At 38.8% G+C, this 24,926-nt stretch overlaps 2 protein-coding genes and 1 pseudogene across 3 annotated transcripts; all 3 read right to left on the minus strand.

Annotated features, from left to right (window-relative positions):
- Positions 1 to 1,770: 1,770 nt before the first annotated feature.
- Positions 1,771 to 6,687, minus strand: LOC137606486 (histamine N-methyltransferase-like). 2 transcript variants are annotated; one of them, XM_068331743.1, is made up of 7 exons: positions 6,426 to 6,687; positions 6,109 to 6,252; positions 5,758 to 5,810; positions 5,541 to 5,648; positions 3,047 to 3,177; positions 2,860 to 2,953; positions 1,771 to 2,659 (listed from the first exon to the last, which is right to left on the minus strand). In XM_068331743.1, the coding sequence occupies exons 2-7, from the start codon at positions 6,240 to 6,242 to the stop codon at positions 2,304 to 2,306; spliced, it is 876 nt and encodes a 291-aa protein (XP_068187844.1). In that variant the 5' UTR covers positions 6,243 to 6,252; positions 6,426 to 6,687; the 3' UTR covers positions 1,771 to 2,303. The 2 variants fall into 2 exon arrangements, with proteins under 2 accessions (XP_068187844.1, XP_068187843.1); XM_068331742.1 differs by lacking the exons at positions 6,109 to 6,252; positions 6,426 to 6,687 and having other exon boundaries at positions 5,758 to 6,029.
- Positions 6,688 to 10,385: 3,698 nt separating this feature from the next.
- On the minus strand, positions 10,386 to 14,201 carry LOC137606400 (histamine N-methyltransferase-like). Its single transcript, XM_068331649.1, has 6 exons — positions 14,053 to 14,201; positions 12,694 to 12,746; positions 12,086 to 12,193; positions 11,560 to 11,690; positions 11,360 to 11,453; positions 10,386 to 10,738 (listed from the first exon to the last, which is right to left on the minus strand). The coding sequence occupies exons 1-6, from the start codon at positions 14,199 to 14,201 to the stop codon at positions 10,386 to 10,388; spliced, it is 888 nt and encodes a 295-aa protein (XP_068187750.1).
- Positions 14,202 to 21,991: 7,790 nt separating this feature from the next.
- LOC137606401 (histamine N-methyltransferase-like) lies at positions 21,992 to 23,883 on the minus strand (annotated as a pseudogene).
- Positions 23,884 to 24,926: the final 1,043 nt, after the last annotated feature.

Below are 24,926 nucleotides of genomic sequence, written 5' to 3' on the forward strand. Positions count from 1 at the left end.
ACAATAAACCCTCCCACATAAATCTCTCTCTCTCTCTCTCTCTCTTTCTCTCTCTCTCTCTCTCTCCCTCCCCCTCTCTACCTGAAATCAATTTAAATATCAAAATAATCAACCAGATACTTGAAACATTGAAATTGTTTTAATTCTAGATATTACAGTCAACAATGTGATATCAGACACGTCTGTTTTACTGAATCATTTGATGAGTTGAATGAAGGGTCACAGTTTATTTTAATCCTCAGGCTGCAACCGTTCAGTCTGAAAGTCTAAAAACTACAAGACACTGCATTTCTGTCAAGACTCCTCATGTTCATGTTGTTTCACGACTTGGATTGATTTGAAATTTTTTTTACTTGATGTTGGTGCAGATCCACATCCACAGAGATCAGCAGTCTGGTATCAAGCTTTATTTAAAAGGACAGGCAGCAGAACCCAATCCACAAGTAGATCCAACCAATGAGAAAGGACCTTAAACACACACCTTGATGTGTTTAAGGTCTGTATCAACACAGACAACAGAGGATATCTTGTTATCAATACTTATGAAACAGCAACATTGATCTTTTCATCTTATTAGATTATGCTATATGTTTCAGTATCACATACTCCCAGTCTAAGTAAATTTCCAGACAGTTAATATGGGAATAAAATCAGACTAATCTAAAAACAAAAATCAAAATTAAACACTTTGGTCTAAAAGCTATGAGCAACTGGGACTGGGTCATTTTCCATTTCAATAGCAAAACTTGGCCTTTTTTTAAGTGGCATTAAGAAGGGAGGGATAAGTCAGAGAACCGGGGGGGGGGGGCTTTTGATGATTTTAAAGTTTACCACACGAGGAATTTGACATGGTGTTGGTGCATTAAAAGGTGGAAGAGAAGCAATAAGGAATAAAAAACTATTCACAATTTACATGAAAACCAGGATGGTGGTTTGTTTCAATCCAGTTCTTGGAACTTGGGTCTGATCAGCCATATCATTCATTCTATGTGCAGGTCCTAAATTAATTATGGGTATGATTTCTCACCTTTTTCAATGTTTTAAACAATTTGATTTTTTCTTATTTGATGTGTTAATTATTTTTATGATTTGCCATAGTTTGATGGCTTTTCCCTGCCGAAATGTATTTTTCTAATTGTAGGGTAAAAGTTGTAGTCTTACCTTAAGGTTAGGAGCTACAGTACCTCCAGTGTCACCATTCTACTCCAGTAACTGGATGAGTAGCTGTTTGCCAGGACAGTGGATCCCCACCTTGTGAGCTGGATCACAAATTACTTAGCCGACAGAACCCAGAACGTTTTAAATGGGGGACTGTTTGTCTGTCTGCCTGCCTGTCTACCTGTTAGTGTTGCATCGAATTTTTTTTAGACATTGTGTCTAAAGGGATTGACATTTCCTCGACCTTAATGTTGAAGAAGTTGATTGACTAATTTGTTTATCCTGGTGTTTGCCAGGTTGGTTCTGATCTTAGCTAATTGTGTGAAGATACAGTAGGTTGCAACAGGACCTGAATTTTTTCAGAATCAATGATATTGCAATTTGGTGTTGTTTCAGCCATATTGTTTGATGATGTACTATGGTGTTGATGACGAACCAAATCCTGTCCTTGGGTCTTAATGGGCAAATGCATTGACAGTAAATTGACTTGTGATAAATAGCTGATTCTAAATGAAGTCGTCTTTGAGATTAACATGTTCTAACATGGTAAATTGTGCAACCACAACACAAGAAACAGCAAGCAACATCAGATGGAACAAGCAAGATTACTCATCATGATATTTAATATTACAGTGTTCAGAACAGAATTACAGACATGTGAATCTCTTATTTAGAAGCTATATTTCAGAGTAATCTGCTGTTATATCATTGCAGATATCTGTAGTTCAGCAAAGATTTATCCAACTTTTGTTGATGGGTCAAAATGATATTATAGATTAATTAGTTAACAAAAACACACTCTCTTAAAGTCCTAAAATGTCAAGTTACTAAATATTAAACTACTTGCTTTCAACTGTCAAGGAGATTTCCCTTGATCTTTGATTAGGAGGTGGTCACAGGGTCTTTACATGAATGACAGATTTGCAGACATGTGCATCTCTAGTGCATGTGCATTTAGGAGCTTTAAGAGTAATCTGCTGCTATAACATTGCAGATATCTGTAGTTCAGCAAAGATTTATCCAACTTTTGTTGATGGATCAAAATGATATTGTAGTTTAATTAGTCAGTTAACAAAAACACTTACTGTTCTTGCACCCCATTGATCTTTGATTAGGCGGTGGTCACAGGGTTTCTTAGCATGTCTTTAAATGAGTGACTCTACAATTATAACTTCAGTGTCAGAGTTAAATATCACTTTACCTTTGGACTCTTTGCTACAGACATGACGTAGTGACTCCATCACCTTAGCTTTAAGCTGAGGTGAGACAGACTGACTGAAGTGACGCACATGAGTGAGAAAATCAAGCAGTAACTCTCCCCTTTCATTCCCCTCCAAGAAACACTCTGTGATATCCAAGTCAGATGGCACCACATAACTCTTGTAGATCAGTCCTTTGGAGTCCAGCAACTTTTTGATGCCTGCGGTGGTCAGACATAGATTTTCTGTGTAACCAAACTGTTTGCCGTGCATAGTCCGTAGTTTTTCCCAACCACTGGCATCTGTAACAAAACCAAAGTTCAACATGAACGATATCATCCAGTCAATCAAATCATCACCAACTGAAAGTTAGAGTGACCTGGAACAGTACTATATGCTGATGACCCTTTCCTGGTGGAAACTGAAATAGCCTAAAGTTTTGTGCCCATGTGTGTATATCTGTATGTACACTTACCTAAAAGAAAACGATGCATTTACTTACCAGGCACTTGACTGATAATAAGCTTCCCATTTTTGTTGAGGAGACTGTGGAAGAAACTGATGGTGGCTTCAGGATCCTTCACATAATACAGCATCTGGTGTTTTGACCACAGATCATAAGCTGATAACGTTTTGCCAGGGAGATGTACTAACAGAATATAGCCTGTGCTTATGATAGCAACACTCACATGGAACATGAAAATTAAATCAGCCTTCTTAGTCATCTTTTTTTCTTTCCACTGCCCCTCAAACTCTTCAGCAGTGATGTTGCTCCAGGTAAATTTGATGAAATCTAAACCTGGAGTCTGAGACATCAAATCTACAACAGACACAAAACGGTAATAGGATGTATATTAATAATAATGTGCAAATGTTTGATAGTAGAGCTGTGATTGTGAATCACAAAAGGTAGTCTGAATTTTAATGGTCTCATGTTCAGCTGCTTGTCTGAAATATGGGTCATAGGTTATGCTAGGGCAACTCTCATCTAGCTGGCTCAGGATGAGAGTTGGAGTACATTTGGACAAGTTACCATGTCATTACAGGGTCATAGATATTTTTATTTATTGATTATATGCATTTGATGAGAACACAAGAATTTAACAGCTTTCCAACTGCATTGCATCCATTCTTTTTTTAAAACTGGAGGACTACTCCAGAGGTATGCGAAATAATTCAATGTCCAATAAGTGGCTCTATTAAAGGAATGCAATTCCAGCTTTTAGTTGGCATAGGTGTACCAAAAACCTCACTACTTTGAATCTGGTGGTTTAAACCCTTGACATTCAAAAAAATTACATTTGCGTTACTACTCATTACGTTGAACCAGTTCATGATTATGTTCACTCCTGCTGGAGTGCGGTAATTCTGAATTTGGTTGGTTTTAGTTGCCATGTGTTTGTCATGTGCCCAGAGTCACGCCCATTTCCTTTTTGGGACAACTTCCTGTCTTTGTTCTTTTGCCTCCATTTTCTCTGTTCACCTCTTTAATTTTACGTTGATAAGTTAAGTATTTTAACCCTGCCTTTTGAGTTGACTTGGTCTGATTATCATATTTTGTACTGTTTTTTACCTGACTGCCACATGAGTAAGAATAGCTCTTTTGAGATATGGAAGTTTTTATCCCAGTTTTTGACCAAGCATGTTTTTGACAAAGTCTTCTGCTTGTTGAATTACCTGACTGCCTACCTGTCTACAAAGACTGCACTTCATCAAGCTCATATCCTTTACCTGTGTTCCTCAGCCACCTGCAACCAATCTCTCAATCAGTGTCCACCGCCTATATTTACTGCTCAGCCCTTACCTCCCCTTCCTTTTTTGGACAGACTGTCTGGTTTTTGTACTCTGCTTGGTTAATTAAAACTCTAAACACAAAGATCTCTAAACCTTTATCTTTTCTACTCTCTTGTTAAAGTGTATTGGAAGTGTGACATCATGCTTAGAACAATGTTCAAAACATGAAGGGGAACATGCCAATTTAAAAATACAACTTTCACTGGAAACAGTATTGCAAGAAAAAAAATACAGCATGAGTTAGGTGCAAAATGTACAACGGTTAAGCAAACATAAGAGTAAGGCAAAGTTAACCCAGCAGTGTTGTGAGGCTTTATCGCCATCTAAAATGAGATGTACTTCACGTTTTAAAAAGCTCAGATCAACAAGAGGTTACTTGGTATATGAGACAATTCTCCGAGTGCTATGAAAGATCAGTTTCGGTTTCTACCTCCACATCATTGGCTTTGTCAGCCATGTGCTCATCTATGAATTGTTTTGCAATGGCAACTGACTGCAGCTATTTCTTTTCACAACAGGGTAGAGTAACATGTAGTCTTGCAGGGTAGAGAAGATCTGGTTTAGTCCCCTCTTGTCTAGTTCAACCATGACGTTTTGATATTTCAATCTTTGGATCAGGACATGTACATGTACATGTACAACTGTACTCGTCTATGGCATAAATGCTGTAACTTTTGCTGGTTTACTTCCCTGTTTTGCAGATCAGAAGCTCCTTAATCTGGAAGTTATACAGATGTAGTAAAATGTTACGTAGTTTGTCATCTGGCATTGGCTTTGTCGCTGGACTATGGTGCACTCGCTCATTTTCTAGAGGGATGGAAGTAACTTTTTTCTGAAGACCTCCAATAGTCGGTTGGATAAGGTCCGTGAGAGGCTTCTGCTTTCAGTAGCAGAATGTTTTGCTTCTTTTCCACCCCTCTGCATGAGAAACTTAAGTAAGTAGACTTGAGCAAAGGCACATCATTCCTTGTAGACAATGCTTGGCATCTTTTGAAAAGGACTTAAGTGAGGAGATTCTACGTAATGGTGGACCGCCATACAGCAAATTTGATCTTGCTTCAAATCTATCACTCCCAGATGTGGATTCAGCAGTTAAGGAGGTTCTGTGCTAGTAGTGGGGCACCGACTCGTTTGCTGCCGCTCCTCTTTTTTACTTTGTTTACTGTTCTGAACATTATTGTTCTTCTCCAGGGCTTAAAAAGTGCAACAAAGTAAAATTTAAGAGGTTAACTGGTATAACAATGTTTAGTTTTGTTTAGACATCAACATTGTCAGAGATACACGGGTGCTACTCCATGTCTACTCCATGTGCCTGCAACACATCTATTTTGATATACGTACTGTACATTTTGTTACACATAAGAAAATATGTACGAGTAAATGCAATACCTTTGTATTTTTGCAGCTGATCAGGGTTGGGTTCCACTACCTCATTGTTAACCTTCATCTCTGGGTTCTTCAGGTGTAGTCCAGATAGTATGTTGAGGTCAAGCTCACCTGCAGTCCAGTTAAGAAAACCATCACTCCCCATCACTTCTCAATTTCATGAAGACATTGCTATGTAATATTATGTAAAGATAAAAGATAACTAAAAATGAGCTCTTACCATTTCCACTTCCAACTCCAAAAACATTTAAATGAGTCTTTGTATTGACGGTGCTGAAAGGAGAATAAGAGTGTTTTGATGCTTCAAACCAATGAGTCAGAAAATCCACATCCTTCGGTAAATACTGCATGCCAATATAAAAGCTTGATCCTTGTGATAAACTGATAATGATATATTGACATCCATCCATCTCTCTTCTTGAAGAAGATCGGAATCACCTCATTTTTAGCCACTTACCTGCCTCTTGGGTTAACAAGTCTGCTGAAGCCTATATCAGCTCACTATGGATGAGAGGCGAAGTAAACCCTGGATAAGACGCCAGCTCATCACTTTATAAATCAAGACAATTACCTTGCCAGTATTTGAGGCAGCATATTGATAAAGTTCTTCATACTTTGATACTCATCGGAATTCTCCAAATAAATACGGTGTGACTTATGGTATCTGTTATGATCACTTATCACACTTGTCAGTGAAGATGCCATGGCTGGTTTTCTGGAAAAAAAAGTAAATAAAATGAATAAATGAGGCAAAATAAAAAAGATTTTTATGAAATATGTGATATTTAGGTCACATCATGTAATATGATTCTGTAGATTAAAAGTTCAGCTGTATTTAATTTGGCCAATTCAAATTGTCTTTCATATTTTTCCTTGTTTTATACTCACATACTGGCGCAGCTGAGAATGTGTCCACAGAGATCAGCAGTCTTTTAATAATCCCTCCCACATCAGTGCTTTAAGTAGGGAAAGAGAGAAAAAAAAAAAACACTGATAAGGTCCGTGGTACACTAGCGTTGAGCCCGGAGTTAACCTGCCTCAAGCTCCAAGTTTGTTGAGATAGGCTCCAGCAACCCCTGAAGATGTATGTACAGTATGTATAAAATGATTAAGTTGATCCTTTTCCCTTTCATTTTATGGGCAAACCTGTCCTGGAGTATTCTACCTCCTTTCTGTAGAGAAAACAGTCGGGAACTTCCTGCCATAATACGGTCGTCTGCAGCCAATGATGGCGTATCATTGGATGGGCGTGTCAGCAAACCAGGAGATTCATGATGTTGAAATGTTTGCCAAATAATTGCAATGTTCTCCACAGAGATATGAAGTTCCCTTGATGTTGACTCTCAGTGCCTTTTAACACGTATGTTCGCATTTGGTGCAGTTGAGTCGATATATAAAGTATCTGTGTGGATGTAGTCACACCTTTTGATACTGCAATATTGAGATGACTTAGCAGAACCATCACAATTCAGTTAAACTTTGTTAGTCATAATAATTCCGTCAATTTCAAACTTGAGACATATTTTCTTCATCTTCATGATCAAGCATTCATTCATCTTTCTGACCGCTTTTTACGCTTTGTGTGTGTGTGTGTGTGTGTGTGTGTGTCTGTGTGTGTGTGTGTGTGTGTGTTTGTAGCCTATCCTATGATCAAGAATCTTAGAAAGTTGCTTTAATAGTTCCTCACTGCACTGTCCAAATAGCAGTGATATCCCAATTACTCCTAGAAAACTGTCCTAGTCAGCATGCACCCTGAGCAGATACTGTATCTGGTGGGACTGGTGTCAGATCAAACTGCTATGCTCCCTTTAGAAGGTAATGGATTAACCCTTGCCTTATTTTTCCACTTGTATTTGTCATGAATGTTCACTGAGAGGAAGAGTCAAGAACTATATGCAGGAGTTTCCAAATGGTACTTGAAATTGCCAACATTTACTGAGGAGTGTGTCTGAACCAAATTTATTTTTGAACAAAATGTGAAGAGAAAAAGTCTGTGATGGACGAATACAAATTCTTAGGCCTTCAAACTGATTCACTAACGAAGCAAAAACAACTATTGCTTTAAATCTATTTAGAGTAGAAAATTATGTTCGTCCACTAACTTTTGGTCTATCATACTTTGGCATTATTTTGTCTGATATATTTGTTCTGATATTTTGACCATACAACCCTCACATCAGTGTAAGAAAAGCTGCAATCGGAAGGGAGCCAATAGCATCAGGGCATTTTATCCTGAGGTAAATATTTAAACTGATCCAAAAGACAAACCTATTTGATGGAAGCTCCTGTGGTTGCTCTGTTGTGCTGACCCCAACAATGTGGGACAAACAGTTCATCTCCCTTCATCGGCCTTGGATCCCATTGTTTCTCCTTATCATTGGTGAAATGATAAGGAGAAATGATCATGCGAGATACTAAGACCCAATGTGAAGGAACACTGAGTTCTCTGACATACGTTTTGAAGGAGTTGCTGTATTTGATTACAATAAATTTGACTAAATTTAGGTGTTTTTGGTTATTTTAAGATAAGATCAGAATTTCTGATCCCACTTTACTGATCACTTTTTTCCATGTTTAATTAAATCACAGTCACATTTGGTTGTTGTTTTTTTCGGGATCAGGGAGTGAGTGGGAGATGGTAATGGCAGCATAGAATCAGCTTCCCAAACAAACAGCATCATGGTAATGTTTCCGGGTAGAATTGCAAAGGTGAACATGGTAGAGTAGAGCAGCATGGTGATTTGGAACACTTTCAGCCTCATCCTCATCCTGGTGAACCCATCTAAAAAAGTCATCATCTCCGACCGCACACCGCTCATCAGCTCCTGGACAAGGAGATAGCCTGATATGGTAAACTCTTCACTATAGTTTAAATGATCCCGCTCGGCTGTAAGAGTCCCCACCTGAAGCATTTGGTCTCCTTTTGGAAACAGGTTCTGATGGTCACAAAAAAGACAAGTGAAAAGCTAAATATTACACTGCTTTTTACAGTCGACAACTTTGAGTACGCAGTTCATGTTACGAAAGAGGGCATGAATTGCTTCAGGTGTGACAAGACAGCTCATCTGCTTTTTTCTTGAGAAAGAGGGAGAGAACCAGCCACCAGGTTCTGCCGGGTCAGTAGCTACAGCCACCGCTGCAGAAACCAAGAAGACCCCAGCAGACTCTTCTGCCATCATCAGAATGACATTCCTAAACCTTCTGTTTTAGAAAACTTCACCTGTCCTATGACAGAATTTCAGGCAAGAGGCTTCTGCCTTACCTTCTTATATGTATGCTTGGATCTTGGGTCAGTCTAGATTTTTGAAAAAGTCTGGAATTGAGTTGGGTCACTAATTTGTCAGACATGAAGACACCACAACTCTTTGATCATCAGATACAGTACCTGAACAGGGTGGTCATTTGTTCCAGAAGTGGAACAATACAAAGATATCACATTTATTTACATTTCACTCATAACCCCTTGGATATGTTGATGCAGTGTTAAAGATGATAGCTGCTCTTGCCATGCCTGACTGGACCATGCCATTTACAGAGAGCTTTCGATGGCAAAATGTACAGTTTACAACAAGCATTCACAGTAAAAGGTTGAATGACACACTGTGTAACCACACATTTTCAGGTGGGGTAAACATCTACTGACAATAACTACAAATCTCATTGTGACAGACATTGCAGAGCTAATCCATCCATCTACTTCCGCTTATTTGCAGGGCTAATGCTGTTGGATAATAATCATTTTTTCTCCAACTTGGCTCCTTCTTCTGTGTAGTTTTGTTGAAGTTGGTGAAAGATGAAAGATTACTTGATCAGTTAGGGTTCTGTGTTTTTTTTAGCTGTTATAAAGTTTCTAAATATGACATGCATATGCTTGTTTTTAATTATGAATGTTGCACCATTTACTGTCTCCAACAGAGGGTAATCATATAATCATGCTTGCCTTTTCAACTGGAGGCTCAGACGGACTTGATCCGTTGATGTTCACAGAAAAGCAAAATCATGTGATTTGCAAAAATGTGAAGTCAGAAACAGTTTAAGGTGACCACTTCCTTCAAAGTGAAAACCTGAGTAAAAACATCTGCGTCCACACCTGCAAATCAAAGGCTTTTTTAATCACAAGTCATTTTTATAAGACTTTCGGTATGGTAATGATGACCAAACATGATTGCAATAGCAAGACAATGTCCTGTAATCTAATTACAAACTAAATGAACTAAATTTCTTTCACAATTTTTTCGGTTGAAGCCACAAATTCTTTGGCATTTTCCAACTATGCTATCCAGGAAAGATGGTTGCAGTGCTTCTGCATACTGTGCAGAAAACTGTCAGGCTTAAGTCCAATAGTCTGAGGTTGGTGGGGTGACTGTCCGTAATGCCTGTACAGAATCTGAATAAGAGTTGGCATTCATTAAAATGTGTTTCCATTGAACTCCACATTAAATTCTGGGCATTTAGTGTGGAGTAAACATACTTTTTAATTACTAAATTGATTACTAATATTTTGAAAAAAATATAATTACAGATCATCTTAATTACACTTTGATATGGTGATGACATTGCATTTATACTCATGCCAAGTTACAGGCAAGACAGGAAGCATTTTTCTAATAGCCAGATATTGTCGTGCCATATCATTGCCACCTGGACAAGTTGGCTTCTTTAACATAATTTTTTTGCGTGAGCCACAAATGTATTGACAAACTCTTTCTATTCTATCCAGAAAAGCTGTCTCCAGTGTTTTTACACACTGGAAAATCTATGAGGGGCTAAAATCCAATTGTCTGAGGGTGGTGTTGTGACTATGTCATGTCTCTCTGAATAGAATCTGAATAAGTAGATGTGATGCTCCTATTTGTTGTCTGTCTTAATTAAGACGACCACCTCATGTTTGGAGATCATAAAAACTTTGCCGTTGGACTTCACACTAACTTCTGGGCTGCGAAGAAACTCCATGAAACCAGCTCTTTGCTTAGGTGAGGCTGTCTTACTGAAGTGCAGCACCTGAGTCAAAAAATCAATCATCATCTCTCCTTCCTCATCCCCCTCAATAAAACACTTTGTGATGTCAAGTTGCGCTGGCAATTCGTAGCACCGGTAGCTCAGACCCTTGGAGTCCAGGAAAGGTTTGATGTTAGCCGTGGACCGCCTTACTTCGGGATGATCGCAGAAGTCGTTCTGTATCTTTACCACAGACGACTTTTCTGAGATAGATGAAATTAAAAAAAAATAGAAGACACAGAATCAGCTGTCAATTGATTTTGTATCAAAAGTCAGTTCTAACATGGGCGAAATAATCAAACAGCTGAGCCAAAATTATGTCTCGGGAAATATGAACAGCTAACATGAATGTCCTTAACCACAAGCTGTTCAAATCAATGACTTTACCATTATCCATTTCTCTAACCTGCCTCAGCCTTCTTTTCAGTCAACCCTGAGTTATCAACTTGCAGCGACTCATCCCAATATGTGAGAATTACATAATAATTGTGTTTACTTCAACAAAGAGAATTCTATTAAATCAATTGGGCTTACTAAGATTATTTGAAATTAACGTATCAGTTATGGAATATTGAAACCAAAAGAGTCAGTATTATTTGAATGAACATTAAGACAAAAATACAGTCCCAATTCATAATTCAGAACTGGGACTGTATAGCAGAATCAAACCCGGAATTAGAATCTTAAATTGTAGGTAATGTTAAACTGTAATAACCAGGTTTACTTAGGGACAGCTGTACTGTGAGGTAAATGGGGACATACCCCAAATGACAATTCTAAAAGTTTTTCCATCCATCAATTTCAAATAACATTCATTCACTTACCGGAAACTAAAGTGATGAGAAGTTGTCCATTCTTCTTCAGGAGACTGTGGAAAAAGTTGACAGTGGCTCCAGGATCCTTCACAAAATACAGCATCTGTTGATTTTTGTCACAGACAATGATTGGTAACTCATGTGATTATATTGATAAGAGATTTGATGTGATTAACTAATGAGATTGATACAAAAATTGCAAATGAAACCTCAAACATGAGGATCAAGTCAGCCTTCTCAGTCATCTTTTTCTCTTTCCATTGCTTCTCGAATTCTTCAGCAGTCATCTTGTTCCAGTTAAATTTGATGTAATCCAAGCCTGGACTCTGGGACACCAAATCTGCATCAACAGATGCAAAACAGAGTGTTGGAATATCCTGTATTTAATGATAGTGTTTAAATATCAAATCTCAGAGTCTATTGCTTTAGTAACTTTGAGTCAACTGTGATTACACATTGATCCTTTAATTGATTGTTTTTTTCACCTAAGTATGCTGGGATATGTTGTCTGGGGTCACACTTCTTAACTTATGTTAACTGATAAAAGGCTTTATTCATGTATGTGTCATCCTACATAAGTCAAATATTATTACATTCCCTGAAATCAACAGTAGGTGCATCATGGTTTGAGGTACAGCTCCATGTTTCTCCAGTCCTTGAAAGTAAAGCGGAATTTGCCATGTGTCAAGCGTAGTTTTGTGATATTCAAGATCCATATTCATTTATAGTGAATACCTTTGTAGTTATTTAGCTGTTGAGGAGTTGGCTCTATCACCACATTATCTACAGTCATCTCTGGGTACTTCTGATGGAGTCCAGAGAATATCCTAAGGTCAACCTCACCTGCCGGCCAAAAAAACAGTTTAAAGCACCCATCTTGAAAAATCTTTAACCAACAGTGAACCATTTCACCCAACCCTAAATGTGAGTACATTAAGTCAATGACATTGGATAGCTGACCCTTAGCAGATGTATTCTCTCTCAAATTTTGTTCTATATCAAACTGTGTTGCAGACTGACAGAAAAAAATCTCATAGCCCTTATCAGTTTAACAAGAAATGTTGCTTTTTATGTCCATAAGACTAGTCTGAAATAACAGCTAAATTCAAATGAATTGGTTACCAGAAGATATTGAAGTCATTAGCAAATTAGTGACTTTGCTTTGAACTCCAGTCAAACATTTGTCCAGGAACTGTTTATCTGTACTTTTAAATGAAATCAATCAGAAATGTTGTGTCCATTCGTCAGCTTCTCATTTTTACTGCTTGTCACAGCTTGTTAATGTCTCACAGGGGTCAGAAATACACTCATGCATAAGTGTGTTCTACAGAATCTCTTTTTACCAGTGCCACTTCCAACTCCAATGACGTTCAGATTGGACTTTCCATTCACAGTCCTGAGGACAAAAACTGAAAAAATTAGTTGACTTTCATGGCAATCATGCTTGCATCAGAGCTAAAGGAACTTATGGAGTTCACAATGTGGACTTTGTGTTGAGGCAAATAAAACACAAGTTCAGGTGATGGGACACAAATGTTTGATTAGAAAAAGGTAGACCTAACAGACTATGCAAATTAATGAACAAGTGGTGCTGTGCCAAAGAAAGAAGTACAGTGTTGAATCCAGATAAACAAGCAGATCCTCTCCACTCGTCACTCAACTGTTTGATAAAGACTAACGAGTGCCAATTGTCAATATGTATAAATAACACAGAATATTGTATTTTGTATTTTCTATACTTGCTTTAATGGTCAGATTCCGTTTGGAAATATTGGCAAACACCATTTTGTATGACTTCACAACTTTTAACTTATCAGTTTTATTCTATTTTAGTGTCAGTAATGTGGCTCATGAATAAATGTTGAGGATTACTTAGCCAATATATCCGGGAGCTGATAATCAATGAAGTCCAACGTCAGCTGATATTCATTGGAGTGCGACAGATAATATTTTAAGCATTTAAGGTACCAGTTGTTATCGCTGAACAGACTTTTCCATGTTGATTCCATGACAGTTATCTTATACACACACACACACAAAGACAAAAGAAAAATTAGTTATTTTCGGCTACATTACATACAATTCAATAAAGCTACCATTATATGTACAATTGTGCACTTTGTCTCCACTTTCAGTCCAAGTTGATGATTTAGAGAAAATCATCATGGGTGCTCGGATCATCCCCCTTTTGTTGCCCCCTTGGCTTTGCTACCAGTAATCAAACAAGGCTGCTGTGAGACAAATAAGGTTTCTTGAAGGAGGCTGTAGGCATGGAGACAGCGTATGGTGGAAGCAGTGCCCTGTCTCTCACCCTACATTTCCTTTTCTCCATCTCATCAGACAAACTTTCTTCCTTCATCTCCTCTTTTATTAGCAAGCCCCTTAGGCTGCATTCAGACTGCAGGCAGATCATATATCAACCAGATTTCCTTCCATATCCAATTTTTAGGGCAGATCGTTGACATTGTTTTTAGCAAGTGTGATCTTGCTCTGTTCAAACTGTTCAGCCACATTATCGACCGATCCGACAAGTTGCGACAGCAACAGCGTCGGGGCGGAGGCGTTGTTCAGTGTGTGTAATGTGTGAGGTCATATAATTGTGATGACAGCAACAACATAAACGCAATGAACATGGAGGCTGAATACTTTAGCGTATTGGAGGTATCACTGTCTTGGAGAGGTGGAGAAAATGTCAGACGCACCAGACATTGTCAACTTCTTCTTCCAGTTTTTTCCGCTCCCTAATGCGGGACGCTCTTCCTTCTGGTGCCATGCTCTTGCGTCTCAGATATGACGTCAGGGATAGCCATATCCGATCAGTGTGTTTGGAGCTGTTCAGACATCTGTCCATATCCGATATGAAACTACCTCCCGAATGTGGTTTCAAAAACCGGATTCCATGTGGCATGTGACTGTTCAGACTACAAAAGAGACATCTAATATCAATCTGGATGGGCTAAAAATCAGATATTAGCGGCCAGTCTGAACAAGCCCTGTGACTTACTTTTTTGATCTTCTGCTTCTCTTTGCCATTTTGGAAAGCTTGCCAATTCATTTTGTCCTTCTTTCCCTCTTGTCTTTCTTCCAAAACCAGCCTACATCTTTCTAAACAATACGCTCCGTGTGTCTATGATGGGAAAAAACCTACCCTGGGTGATATGACGTACTCTTGCACTCCTTTTATAGTGGTGTACCTTTCTCTGCGTCTACTAAAGACTCCTGTCGGAAGTTAACCCTTGGGTCAGCAGAACATCCATCCCATACTCTTTACCAAAAATATCAGAAAATTCTTCCATGTTATCGGACATGACCTGATAGCGGGGTACATTACAATCTGACATGTTAAAAGTGAGTGCTGCTCAGCACTCATTTACCATGTGTTTCTGAACTTCTGTTTTAATGGTAAAGCATAACCAAAGTCAGAGGTTGTAAATTTACCATGGCTTAAGCCTTGCCTCCATAACATCTGATTTGTATTTCATATGAAACTGAGATACTCCCTGCATTTCATTTAAAAATAACAATTGAGACATAGAATAGAATAGAATTCCTTTAATGTCATCCTACACGAATGCACAACTATTGTTTAGTCAGCTCTCGGTGCAAAAAGGATTCAAGTGCATGTATAATAGTATAAAGTACAAAAACAGAACACACAGTATGAAACAAGCAATTATCAAAAATATATTTACAATGAGCCGTTTAAAAGTGTACGAATGTACTGAGCAGCAGAGGAAAATGTTTTAGTTCCAAATATAAAAAGTGTAATCAGCCATGCCTGTTTGACTGAATCACTTGATTTAGTCAAAAGGTAGGCTAACAATTTTATTTTTAATCCTGACGCTCCCTTCTGTTTTACAGTCCAAAAGCTGCAAGACGTTACATTCTTCTCTAGACTCGTGCGGTTTCAGTTATGGATTGATTTGAAAAAAGTTTTACTTACATGTTGGTGTCGATGTGCACCTAAAGAGAGCTGCAGTGTGCCATAAAGAAGTCTGACAGCTTTATTTAAAAGAACAGGTAAAAGGGAAAAAAAATCCACAGGATAAACCCATCCAATGAGAAAGAAATTTAACACACTTTAACAAACAAACACCTCATTTTGGAGACACACATGGTAACCACACATGGTTTTTGGCAGTGTGTCCACACACTAACACACATTCAAACAGCTCCCAATCACAGGAATTGGATGCAAGGGCACTGGAGGAAGAGGTTTATTGGGTTTTCCCACCATTTTGACATGTGTGACATGTTCGACAGTATCTTACAAGTAGTTGTGCAGCACCCGTTGGTAAGTTTTTTTCAACACCCAGGTGGCCAACTAAGCTGGAATTATGTGCTAACTGAGGATGGGTAGATGGTCGTCTTTTGGCACAACCGCCTGATCAACAGCATTTATTTCACCAGAATCGGGACTCCACCATCTCATCAAAACCCCACTATCCTCGGAAAACATCACAGGTTTTCTCTTCTCCTCGGCGGCTACAACAAAGGAGAGACATGAAGTTTGAGACGGGTCACTTTTCTGGGCATGAATCAACATTTCTCTCGTGACACGTAAGCTCAAATCTGCATCGGCAGGGAAGAGATGAGGCTCATTAACACACTTAACCCTATTTGTACTCTCAGTGGGGGAGGACACCAAAGGGGAGGGCTCACCTTCATCTAATATAGCATTAAAAGTAGCAATAAAAACACATTAAACTTTAGAGAAGCTTAATCTGGCAAATGCTGTAGAGAATATTTGCAACAAGAAATTAATAATATTTTAAAATTTTTATATTTAACAAAAAAATATGTAAAAGCACCCTGACACAAAGTAGTTGTGGCAGGCATGACGTGAATGGAAATAAAATCCTCTTCTTCACAACTGTTAAAGTTTTGTGTCGGTTCACTTGTCAAACCACTAAAGCTGGAGAGAAAGAAATTCTTCACTGTAAATTTTAAGACAGTTACTATGGGAACAAAACCAGATAATGAAATGAAATCAATTTTAATTATCCCCTGTAGGGGAAATTGTTTTTCCACTCTAATACATATGTTGTTGCTAGTCTCACTTTCTATCAACAGTTAGCAATAAAAAATAATTTTCTATTCTCAGTTAAACTCAGGATTTAACTGAGGATAAAAACATCCAAAAGCAAGGGTAGGAGATCTTTGTTTTGCCTGCTGGGAAGGGTGTTTTTTTTAATTAAAGCTGCAAGTGACTGTAATTTCAATATTTAATATTGGAACAAAGATTGCTCTCACAAGACAGCAAAAGCAAAAAAAGAAAAAGAATATTTGTTCATTTTAATAAAGGCCCATCAGCTATTGAAATACATCATTTACGAGATACTGCCACTGTCTACGTGCTTCTACTTGACAGGTGGGGAACAAGTATAGAAGACAAGACATCTGAAGGCCTGAAAATCCCGCTTCAGCTGCTGGATCTAAACTTTTGACAGCTATTCTGTCTGTCTTATGTGCCACACTCTGTCTGGCTTCATTCAGATTGGCAGCCAAAATCTGAATTTTGGACATTTGGACGATGCGTCTCAGTCTAAACAGCTCCAATAACACAACTATCCATGACGCGCCGCAATAGCCAACGCGCGTTAAGGAAGATGCCTCAGTTCCAACGCTGTTGCCATGGCAACCTCTCAGATCGGCCAGTATTGTGGCCCAGTCAACAGCTAGACACGATTCACTTTCACATAAGTTTGATGACTTTGTCCTGTACGACTGAGAATCCTCACCAATATTTTTGAAAATCATTAGTCATACTTTGATAGCCAAATTTGTTCCAACAAATTAATCTTTCATGCAACTCCAAGATATTTTAAGACAGGGACATCAGAGTCAAATACACAGAGGGCCAAAAAACCCCAAAATTTGCTTCAAGCCGAGGGCCGGGCTGGTTTAATGTTTATTACAGCATCTTGAAATGATTGCACATAGCGTATTGAAGCAAGAGTGTAGATTACTAAATGATTAAATGAATAAAGCAATATTTTCTTATGGCTCTGTCAGTAATTTCAAGTGAAAATATTTTTCTTCAACAGCTACACAGACAAAAATTATTTTTCAAAGAAAAATCATGTCTTTGTGTCTGAGAGGATTGATGGTGCCTTCTTAGACTGTATTCTTTCATTACAGCCACACAGAAGAAATATACTTTATTCATCCCCTTGGGGAAATTGTTATTTTTTCATTTAAGGTTAGTTAGTATATTTTATGAAACATGCGTATATGTGTGTACAGAACCCTGAACAAACACACACACAAAGGGCTTGTAGGCATGCAAAGTATTTATAATAGGAGGCAGAGTGGTGGGCAGCATGTGGGGGGGGGGGGGGTTCTTGCAAAGGGGCACCTTGGCAGCACTCTGGAGGTGAGCTGACACCTCTTACTGCCACCTCACGCTCCAAATGTTTTTGGCCCACTTGGGTCTTGAGCCGACGACTTCCAGTCCCCAATCCAAGAATTAGTGGACTGAGCTACTGCCGCCCTACAGGTTTGCCATGTACCTCCATTAACATCAACTCTCACTCTGACTCCCATCTGGCTTGGAAACCCCTGCTCTGATCGATCATTAAATGACGAATCTTCATGAGACTTATTACAGAGATGAATATGTAGCAATGAAGCAACCATTAAATTTGTAGTTGATCTGTAGAAGGGGTCGGTAACCACTTTGTCTGAATGAGCTGAAGACCATTCCTAGAATTGAACAGATGAAAACCCTGGAAGCTCTAAGGCTGAAGGTTTTACTTCTACACTGACATTGAGAAACTCACCATTAAAATTTCAGCAGCCTGTCATAGCAAGTCACTGGCAAGATTGCTCTTCATTATATTGTATTTGTGTTTCATAAAACACACATGGTACATTCAACAGTAACTGTGTTCTTTGGGTAGTCTTTGGTCTAACCAGTTCCACCTTCATCTCCAATTATATTTGGATGGGAACTTCCACTTGAACTCCTCAGGGGAGATTAGTAAATAGTCATAGTTTTCAGGAATGTCAGATCTGATTATTCACAACCTTAATTATTCAAAGCCTCACAACCCACGAAATGTGAGTCACATATATGGGATTTTCCTTCAGCTTTGTTATGTAAGATGCTCTGATGGTAACTAAAACACCTCCACAACAGTCTTGGCATGTTGCTAACTTCCATCACTCAAATCCAGATTTTTAAAAATTGTTACAACCCTATCTTTAGGTAAAAGAGAAGTATATGCAAGCAATGGTACATGCAAGCTTGGCCATTCATTGTTAAAGGTAATCAAGCACAAAACAAGTCATGGCACAATGGAAAAGGGCTGCAAGTTGCAGATAGTAAAATCAGAACATGGTACCACACACAAAAACCTTCACTGACAACTGATACAACTGTAAAAGGAGGAAAGAAAAGAGAAACCTTCATGTCCTTCGGTGCCTTGCTCAAGGGCACCTTGGCAGTGCTTGGGAGGTGAACTGGCACCTCTCACTGCCTTTCGGCTTGGCTAATGCCTTGTCTTCCAGGCCCTCATGTTTCAAGTTTATTTATTCTTATATAGCCCAGATTCATAAACAATGTCTCAAAGGGCTTTACAATCTGCACATGGACAATATCCCTCTGACCTTTGTGCACTGCGAGCAGTACGACCCTCACATTGGATAAGGAACAACTCCCCCCAAAACCCTTTTAACAGGGGAAAAAATGGATGGGAGAAACCTCAGGAAGACTGCAGAGGAGGGACCCCTCTTCCAGGAGTGGACAGACGAAGCAATAGATATCGCATGTACAAAATAACAACACAGTAATAATAACAATAACAATAACAATAATAAATGTATGACAAAGGCACGCTGATCCATCCAGTAGAGTGAGTTACCACCAGCCAATGAAGCACACAGAGGTCACCGATTGCCGAGGATCCACCACTCTGAGGACAGACCAAACAGTGCCTAAGTCATTGATCTCAAAAACGTTATAGTGTAAGATTACTCTGCCAAAACCCAAAAACCACAGCAGAACCAAATGAGACAAAACCAGCACTCCCCTAGTGGATGGTGAAACAGGACTACTGTACAGCTTGTGATATTGCCAGCCACGGAAGCAGACAGAGGTAGCTGATTGCCAATGATCCACCACACAAAGGCCTGAGAGAGAGAACAGGAGGAGGGAGAGAGACAGAGAGAGCAGGGGCGTGAGTGGTGCTAGAGGGACCAGAATAGCAGAGGATTAATCGGAGTCAGGGACCTAACTAAGAAATCCTATGGCTCGTCGGCAGGACTCGGCTAAACTGCCACCCCTGATATTACTTATATGTTAGGTAGAACAGATACGTTTTGAGTCTAGATTTAAAGACATCTACGGATTCAGACTAATACCTATAGGGAGATTATTCCACAAGAAATGGGCACGATAGGAGAAGGCCCTCTGGCCAGCTGACTTCTTTTTAACTCTAGGAACTCACCAAGGATGAATTAAGGGACATGCTCAATAAGTTTGTGTTTGTCTACCTACATGACATTCTGATCTTCTGGTTGAAGCAGGAACATGTGAATCATGTCTATAATCAACCATCACCTCTGTTTCATTTCCCTCCAGAATGGTCACTGAGGGGAACATTGTGGTTACCTTCTTGAATTGGTTATTAAAATTAGGTTTTATCTTATCTGAGTTGAGAACCATTTTCAGGTGAATTCTGTAAATGTGCTAAATAGCAGCAAAGGCCTTCTGCAGGGATTCAATGCCCTGTTCAAGAGTTGATACTCAGCAGCAAATAATAGTGTTATCAGCATAAAGTGCCAATTAGCATCCGCGTCATGTATACCCAGATCATTTATATGGATAATAAATAAGAGGGCGCCTATTACGGAGCTTTGTAGTAACCCCCTGCGGACAGAAGCAAATCCAGAACACAGACCTGTATGTTTAATGCATTGATTCCTATCACTGAAAGGATCTGCAAACCAAGCAATTGTATTCTGTGATTGAAAGAATCTAAATTTTGAAATGCAATCGTCAACTTTATCAAATGCTTTTGACAAATAAATAAAAGACAGGATAAGGTTAGGGTGACATTGTTCCAAGCGTTGTTTTTGCCAGAAGAAAGATAAAATATTACTGAACAATGAACTAAGTTTGGGTGCTTTCCTGCAAAAACCAATGTTCCTGTTTTCCCAAGGGAAATACACACACTCACATATTCCCACCCATCTACACACACACACACATACGTACAAATGTGTACCTGTGAGGTATAAAAGACTTATCGGATACGTGTTCAGTGCTGTTTTCCGACTAACCTGGTGTTATGTACTGATGTAGTGAAAGAGGACATGAAGGTAGTTGGTGTGAGAGAAGAGGATCAGAAGACAGGGTTAGTTGGAGGCAATTGATTCACTGTGGCGACCCCTGAAGGGAAAAGCCGAAAGGAAAAGAAGAAGTTGAGGTATAAGACTTCCACTACGGTACAGTAAGTGTCATGCATGTTTTAAGTGCATTTAGAAGGGAGGGATAAGTCACAGAACCAAGGGGACATTTGATGGATTTATACAGCAATTGTATTTATTAGTAGACGCAGCTGATTTTGTTGCAGCTCACGTCATCATGAAAACCAGGATGGTGGGTTGTCGATCCAGTTTTTGGTACTTTGGTCTGATCAGCCATATCATTCATTCACGTGCAGGTCCTAAATCAATTATTGGTATGATTTTTCACCTTTTTCAATGTTTTAAACAATTAGATTTTTTCCTGATTTGATGTGTTAATGATTATCATGATTTACCATGGTTTGATGGCTTCTCCCTGTTGAAATGTATTTTGCTAATTTTAGGATAAAAGTTGTGGCCTTTACCCTAAGGTTATGAGGTACAGGATGACAATATTGTCCTGTACCTCCTCTACCATGCGCTCTACTACCTGGATGTTGGGGACTGTGCTGTTAAGGTGCCCATTCCCAAATTCTTGAACCCGTTAAATGGCATCCTACTCCAGCTCCTAGATTAGTAGCTTTCTGCCATGAGTGTGGACACCCACCTTGTGAGCTGGATCACAAATTACTCGACCGACAGAACCTAGGACATTTGAATGGTGGAGTATCTGTCTGTCTGCTTGCCTGTCTACCTGTGAATATTGCATCGTGTCTTTAAAGTCCAGAATTTTTTGGACATTGTGTCTAAGGGTATTGACATTTCCTCGACCTTAATGTTGAAGAAGTTCATTGACTAATTTGTTTTTGCTGGTGTTTGCCAGGTTGTTTCTGATTTTAGCTAATTATGTGAAGATAGGTTGTAACAGGATTTGAATTTTTTTCAGAATTAACAATTGCTATTGCTGTTTGGTGTTGTTTCAGCCATGTTGTTTGATGATGTAATACGGTGTTGATGACTTACAAAATCTTGTCCTTGGGTGTCAATGGGCAAATACAATGGATAAGTTCATTTGTGGTAAATAGCTGATGAACTAAAAGAATTTGTCTTTGAGATTAAAATGTTTTAAAGCATTTTTTAGTCGATATAATGTTCACTCAACAATACTTATGGTTAATGGTGCAACCACAACACGAGAAACAGCAAGCAACATCAGACAGAACAAGCAAGATTACTCATCATGATATTTAATATTACAGTGTTCAAAACAGATTTGCAGACATGTGCATCTCTAGTGCATGTGCATTTAGGAGCTTTATTTAAGAGTAATCTGCTGCTATAACATTGCAGATATCTGTAGTTCAGCAAAGATTTATCCAACTTTTGTTGATGGATCAAAATGATATTGTAGTTTAATTAGTCAGTTAACAAAAACACACTCTCTTAATGTCCTTAAAGTGTCAAGTTACTAACCCCATTGATCTTTGATTAGGCGGTGGTCACAGGGTTTCTTAGCATGTCTTTAAATGAGTGACTCTACAACTATAACTTCAGTGTCAGAGTTAAATATCACTTTACCTTTGGACTCCTTGCTACAGACATGACGTAGTGACTCCATCACCTTAGCTTTAAGCTGAGGTGAGACAGACTGACTGAAGTGACGCACATGAGTGAGAAAATCAAGCAGTAACTCTCCCCTTTCATTCCCCTCCAAGAATCACTCTGTGATATCCAAGTCAGATTGCAACATATAACTCTTGTAGATCAGTCCTTTGGAGTCCAGCAAGTTTTTGACGCCTTCAGTGGTCAGACATAGATTTTCTGTGTAACCAAACTGTTTGCCGTGCATAGTCCGTATCTTTGCCCAACCACTGGCATCTGTAACAAAACCAAAGTTAAACATGAACTTTATCAAAATCCAGTCAATAAAATCATCACCAACTGAAAGTTAGAGTGACCTGGAACATTGCTACACACTGCTGATCGGTTCCTGTTGAAAATTGAAATAGCCTAAAGTTTTATGTCTACGTGTGTTTATCTGTTTGTACACTTACCTTAAAGAGGATAATGCATTCACTTACCAGGACTTAGACTGATAAAAAGCTTCCCATTCTTGTTGAGGAGACTGTGAAAGAAGCTGATGGTGGCTTCAGGATCCTTCACATAATACAGCACCTGGTGTTTTGACCACAGATTATGAGCTGATGAGCTTTCATGAGCTTTTTCCCAGAGAGATGTCCTAACAGAATATAGTTTGTGGCTATGATGGGAACACTCACATGGAACATGAAAATTAAATCAGCCTTCTTAGTCATCTTTTTCTCTTTCCACTGCCCCTCAAACTCTTCAGCATTGATGTTATTCCAGGTAAATTTGATGAAATCTAAACCTGGAGTCTGACACCGAATCTGCAACAGACACAAAAAAATAATGGAATATATATTAACAATAATGTGAGAACGTTGGATAGAGTAACTATGAATGTGAATCATAAAAGGTAATCTAAATATTAATGGTCTCGTGTTCAGCTGCTTATCTGAAATATGGGTCATGAGTTATGCTGGAGACTATCTCAGCTGGCTCAGGGAAACGTTGGAGTACATTTGGATAAGTTACCAAGTCATTGCAGGGTCATACATATTTTTATTATTTTCATTTCATTATCGGTATTTGGAACATAGATATTTAATGAGAACACAGGAATTTAACAGCTTTCCAATTGTATAGCCTCCATTCTTTTTTAGCACTAGAGGATTACTCATAAGGTATTCTTTTCTCTATTACAATTGCACTTTTCTTGGTCATATGCAAAAGCAGTTAATGTCCAATAAGTGGATCTCTTAAAAGAAGTTTAAGAGATCTACCAAGTTTTAGTTGGCATAGGTGTAGCAAAAACCTTACTCCTTTGAACCTTGTGGTTAAAACCCTTGACATTCAAAGGAATTACATTTGCATTACTACTGATCACATAAAACCAGTTCAGGTGAATATGAGCAGATCGCACGTGTACAAGTAGTAGTGTCAGGATTCTCAACATGACTGTTGTTTTGTCTCCCCCTACCTGCTGGAGCGTGATAATTCTGAACTTGGTTTGTTTTAGTCGCCATGTGTTTGTCATGTGCCCAGAGTCACACCTGTGTCCTTTTTGGGAAAACTTCCTGCCTTTGTTCTTTTCCCGCCATTTTGTCTGTTCACCTCTTTCATTTTGTGTTGATAAGTTAAGTATTTTAACCCTGCCTTTTGAGTTCACTTGGTCAGATTGTCATATATTGTACTGTTTGTTACCAGACAGCCACGTGAGTAAGAATAGCTTGTTCTATGTGTTAGCAGCGTGGCAATAGTTTCCGTAGATACGTTTGATGCCTACTCCTCTTTCTTACTTTGTTTTACTGTTCTGGACATCATTGTTTCTCTCCAGTGCACCAAAGGGTAACAAAGTAAAATTTAAAGTTAATTATATAGCAATATAGTAGGTATAGCAATGTTTAGTTTGGTTTAGAAATAAAATCTATCAAAGACATACAGGAGCTACTCCATGTCTACTCCATGTGCCAGCAAAACACCTATTTTGATATACTTAATGTACATTTTGTAATATGTAAGAAAAATGTGTACAAGGAAATGCAATACCTTTGTATTTACGCAGCTGATCAGGGTTAGGTTCCACCACCCCATTTTCCACCCTAATCTCTGGGTTCTTCAGGTGCAGTCCAGATAGTATGTTGAGGTCAGCTCACCTGCAGTCCAGTTAAGAAAACCATCACTCCCCATCACTGTCTTCAATTTCATTAAGACATTGCTACGTAATGTAATGTAAATCGATAAAAAATGAGCTCTTACCATTTCCACTTCCAATTCCAAATACATTCAAGTGAGTTTTTTCATTGACAGTGCTGAGGTGAGATAGAAAAGTATTAATGCTTCAAACCAATGAGTCAGGAAATTCACATCCTCCAGTAAATACAGAATGCCTTTATAAATGCTTGATACATCCATCTCTCTTCTTGAAGAAGATTGGAATCACCTCATTTTCAGCCACTAATCTGCCTCTTTGGACACGGGTCTGCTGAAGCTTATATCAGCAAACTATGGGTGAGAGGCGGAGTAAACCCTGGATAAGACCCTAGCTCGTCATTTATAAGTTGTTGAAGTGGAGCCAAATAATATGGTCCTAAAGACCCTTGGTCCTCCAGCTTCGTGTTCGTTTTCTCTTGGTTGTGGACAA

The sequence above is a fragment of the Antennarius striatus genome, chromosome 13 (genome assembly GCF_040054535.1).
Source record: "Antennarius striatus isolate MH-2024 chromosome 13, ASM4005453v1, whole genome shotgun sequence".
Classification (NCBI taxonomy): domain Eukaryota; kingdom Metazoa; phylum Chordata; class Actinopteri; order Lophiiformes; family Antennariidae; genus Antennarius; species Antennarius striatus.